The sequence below is a fragment of the Rhagoletis pomonella genome, unplaced genomic scaffold, assembly GCF_013731165.1.
Source record: "Rhagoletis pomonella isolate Grant_MI unplaced genomic scaffold, Rhpom_1.0 Rhpom_scaffold_00001, whole genome shotgun sequence".
In the NCBI taxonomy this organism is placed as follows: domain Eukaryota; kingdom Metazoa; phylum Arthropoda; class Insecta; order Diptera; family Tephritidae; genus Rhagoletis; species Rhagoletis pomonella.
This window is the reverse complement of record NW_023458555.1, coordinates 3,701,270-3,706,237: the sequence shown is the minus strand read 5'-3', so window position 1 is coordinate 3,706,237 and position 4,968 is coordinate 3,701,270. Positions and strand designations below refer to the sequence as shown.

The window sequence follows — 4,968 nt, the reverse complement described above, 5'->3', positions numbered from 1 at the left end:
ATTCTATAAACCACCAAAAATACGTGTTTTATTAATTAAAACCTACATGTATTCAGTAATAAAATGTGTAAGTAACTATAGCAAAATATTATATTTTTTATTTTCCAACTTAATTTTTGGAAAAATCCGCATCCCTTTGAAAATTCAGTGCCAAGGAGGGGGGAAACATTTAAAGAACAATATACGCTAAACAAAGGTTATAAATTGTCACAAGTTTAAGCTTGTTTATTTACAAATATATACTAGATATTATTTGAAATTAATCTCTTTATAAGAAAATATTTATGTATTATAATAGATATTTAACTATTAAATTCCAGTGCTATTTTAAATTTCAAACTAAGGAGCCTTTAACTCATGCGAAAACAGATAGATAGTATTTCGCCCACAAATTTATTGTTGCCTTATCTAAATAAGATCTTCTGCTCATACAACCGCTTTGGCTTGCATTGGCAGGCGAATTGAGCCAAATTTCCCGTTTTGCTTTTGATGCTCCCTTTTGCTTTCGCTGCTAACTATTTAGTCTGCACCCTTAGTAAATTGCCATTGAACGCTATTGTAATTGTGTAGCTTCCTATTTTTGCAGTGTCGCTGATGTAACTGCAATCGACCAATGTGTGCATATATGTACACACACTCTAACATGCTATATGAATGTATGTGTAGCTAAGTGTTTGAATCAATGGAGTATTTTTCCTGCTCATGGTTCCTTTTCGTCTGACACAGTTTGGAGCGAGACCGCATCGAATAACTTTTCTGTAATGCTGGAAAAAAGAACATGGAAAAGCACCATGTCAGTGGATAGTTATTGGAAAGGAAAAATGGTCGAACAAGTGTAAACTGCTAACGCATATTATAAGAGGGACAAGACTTCAACAAAACATACAAAAAATAAAAATTGAAAATGTGCAAAGGGGATCTAAGCAAGTGAGGGAGAAATGGCAAAAGATAAGGATAAATTACACCGAGCACCCTTTTTATATATAGTGTTTTTACATTTATTTATTTTTTTTTTTTTTGGTTGCACAAGTTGCATTGTGGTTAAATCTTGCGGTCAAATTTAGTTATGCGCTTCTGTGTAGGGTGTCGCCTTTTGCGAATTCGTAAGATTCAGTGCATTGTGAAAGTGAGCGTTAGTTTGGTGATGCATTTGTGGAGAAAAGCGTTTACACCATTTCGACTACGCTTCGTTTGCAGGCGACAATGGAAAATAGAAAATGACACTTTGCTTGACCTTTTTCCACTCTTCGCCCGCTGCAGTGGCAAACCAAATATTTTTACAGTTTGTGGTTGTCTTCGGTTTCATTATGGCTGCACCAAAACAGATTCCCTTTTTTTATATCACAAGCAGGGGACGGTACATTTTCAGAGTATTGCGTGGAATGATCGCTCTAAGTTTTTAAGGGCAAAAAATCTTTGGATAAATCTGTTTGTGTATGCGAAGCTGATGCATTAAACTGCTGCATATCGCGAGCGTATTTATCAGCGAAGTATCGTGTGTGGAACTGCCAGAGGTAGTCCTATGTCACTAAGGATATCCACCAAGCGATATATCGCAACCTCTAAAGAGATGCAATAATAATTCTTAAAAGTAAGCTCAAGTAAAAAATAATAATGAGTTAACTACATACTTATACTCTTATGAGGGGAATTTAAACAAACTGGTAGGTTAGGTTTAATTAGGATATTATTCTTAACCAAATTTTATACACCATTGGAATAAGCTGCACTTGAATAGGTACATTTATATACCATCAAGAACCGACCGCATATCTAGCCATGGAACACTAAATATTACAACATGAAATATCTGTTACGTTTTGCTCAATATCGTTTCGCTAATTCAAATAAATTGTAAAAACAAAAATTTATAAAAGAAATGACTCTCTGATTTTAACAATACAGATCGGCTGACTCACAAGCTTTTCAAAGCAACTAATTTAAAATTGTTTCCACAAAATTTGGGTAAATACGCTACCTAGTAAATAATCCTGATTGATTGACAATCCTCGTTTGGTTCCTATGTTTATTTAGATCGGTCCATTATTTTGCAAGCAAATAGGTAGTTGAAACGATATCCTCTATACTTTATTGTAAAAGCTTTCCGTTATAATTACTACCTATTGAGTACCGTCATGCTCTACTGTTAGTCACGGGGTGGAGCCAAACGTCCTATAAATAAAAGTCGAACTATATATACAAATGAAAGTCTTACGAGAGAGAAAATTATAAATTCCTAGTTGTCGTTTCAAGTGCGGGTGCTTTGACTACGATTAAAAGTTCAACTTTAACTGGTTTTTGCTTTTTCTCTGTAGCTTTTTTTTAGATTTTCTTTCATTTAAAATTCACGTAAGATCTAACTTGGCTAGGCTATATTTGGGGTTATAAATGCACTGACTCCTTTGGTCGAAATGGAATAACGATGCAAACTATTAATTCTCAAAGTCTAGTCTCTAAGTTGTCCTATATTTTTTCCATTTATTCTACTTTATTCATAATATTTCTGCTCTCTACCCTCATTCCACTATATTTTAACTTTTTTCCAGTGGCTAAAGCGAAAATACTAGCAAATACCGAGTTAGTATTCAAAAGCGGCAGTGACATTAATCTTACCTGCATCGACCAGCAGGCCCCATCACCGCCTGCCTACATTTACTGGTACAAGGATGGCGAACTAATTAACTACTCGCAACGTGGTGGCATTAGCGTGCTGACAGAGCGTCCAACGAAAACCAGCAAGTTGCTAATCGCACGTGTCGTACCCAGTGACTCCGGCAACTACACTTGTCTACCAAGCAATTCCGGTGAGTATTGAGAACAAAGCACAGAGAGTTGACAGTTTTCTTACCACAGAATTACCACGTCCCTCATACACACACAAGCTGGTGGTAAGGGTTTTTCCTATTGATTGCATATGTATGTATTTACAAGCGAACAACTTCCGTCTATACATTCACATATGTACATATCGTCGATGGTTTTGCAAAACCACACAGCGACCAGTTGAAAAACCGCCTAAATCGTCGTGGTGGCGAAAATGAGATTTGGTAACCCTGAACTCCAGACATGGAGATTTAAGCATAAACAGCATAAAATCGTTATTAAAACGACAGATTTGTAAAATAATACCTAGAGAAAATACAGGCTCTCAAAGCAATGCCTTCAAAGAAAATCTGTTTTTTTTTTCGCTCTCTTGTCAAATTTGAGTGCCGTCAGATAGGCGGTTTTTCAAAAACATCGACGATATGCATTTATGAATACTATCATATGAGCATACGCAGGAAAGCAATGTTCTGGTTATTTGAATGGTATGCAATTCGAAGAACCCTGCAAACCAAAGTTCCCGAATTCTTAAGGAAATCGTTAGGAGTATCTCATTTCTGTAACGATTTTTTTTACGAATTTTCAAAGAAAATAATATATAGTGGTTGGCACGAACTCCAAAAGAAATTTCTGTACGAAAAATAAAGAAAATTCTGGAAAAATTCTGGAAAAATTCTGAAAGATATTCTTCACATAGCACCATTATTTTCGTTGCTTCACAGATTTTCTTCCGAAATTTCGTTAAAGAATGGAAGTGTGCGTAATTTATTTCATTTTATAAAATTCGGCAAAAAATCGAATTAAATCTTAACGAATTCTTTAAAATTTCTTTACAATGCAGAATACTCTAAAAAAATGGTTTGCAGGGAAGTTATTTTTATTTTTAATATTTTTTCTTGAGCTTCGAAATTATTTTTACACATACATACATATCGCACACGATCTTCAAAAGTGACACAACTCAAAATTACACGTTCGTCAGATAATGCGAAATTATTTTGTAGCATATGCTAATCATATGGGCAAGAGAGACTTTACTACCTTAAGTTTTTTCAACAAATTATTAAAAAATTTTGATCCAGTTTTTTGCTGAAAGGTAAATAAAAGCTCTGTGTAAATTTGCAGTGCATAATTTCAAAAATGCTATATTTTGAGTTGTATCACTTTTGAGGAGCGTTTGCGATATGCATGTATCTACATATAGTTATGTTTTGGGTCAATCCATGTCAAATCGACCAAAAATAAAAAATTTATTTAAATTTAACTGAAATTGCTTAAAATAAATTAATTTACTGTTTGCACAAAAAAAAAAATACTTAAAAAACTTACTTACAAACTTAAAAAATTAGAATTGATATCTTAAAAAACACCTTCTGAAAACTTCAGAGTCGTTTAAGATCGCAACACGTGCAGCCCAAAATTTGCCCACGCTTTTGTTTTTACTATTTTTTTAACTTCAATATTCATTATTTTCTTTTTTGAAAAAATTTTGTAACGAAACGTTTTTTCCAATTCAAAAATAAACCGGGAAAATGCCGGAAATTTTCAAATTTAGAAAGAACCACTTTGTTATGTGTGTGCAATATGGTGGTCCAAAAATAGATTCGGGAAATAGAAGTTCAAAATGTTAAGCTCTCACCGCCAAGGATTTTCCTAAATGGAAAAAAGAATACTAGTACTTTTTTGTTAAAAAATGATATTTATAACTACCTCAAAGTTTTCCATGTATTTTATATGGGGAAAACACGTTTCGTGAATATGGTATAAAATTCTTGAAAATCAAAATTTTTCGATCGGAAAAATTCCTCCTGTTTAGAAAATTTCCAATAATAACACCAATTTTTTTAACGAATTTTCAATAAAATAATCGTTAGTTTTAAAATAATGGTAAAATAAACAATTGGGTATTATTATTGGAGGCCTTATGAAGAGAGGCAGAGTTTTCTGATAAAAAAGTATTTGATTCTTTATTTTATTTTATTTTATTTTATTTTATTTTATTTTATTTTATTTTATTTTATTTTATTTTATTTTATTTTATTTTATTTTATTTTATTTTATTTTATTTTATTTTATTTTATTTTATTTTATTTTATTTTATTTTATTTTATTTTATTTTATTTTATTTTATTTTATTTTATTTTA

At 32.1% G+C, this 4,968-nt stretch overlaps 2 protein-coding genes across 2 annotated transcripts in view; one reads left to right on the top strand and one right to left on the bottom strand.

Annotated features, from left to right (window-relative positions):
- Positions 1-2,815, top strand: part of LOC118750000 (hemicentin-1-like) — a 5,407-nt gene extending 2,592 nt beyond the window's left edge. The window contains exon 3 of the mRNA XM_036484740.1: positions 2,547-2,815. Within this exon, the coding sequence (XP_036340633.1) occupies positions 2,547-2,815 (269 nt within the window). The remainder of the gene's footprint in view (positions 1-2,546) is intronic.
- Positions 1-4,968, bottom strand: part of LOC118736528 (hemicentin-1-like) — a 187,109-nt gene that overhangs the window by 16,951 nt on the left and 165,190 nt on the right. The window lies entirely within an intron of this gene.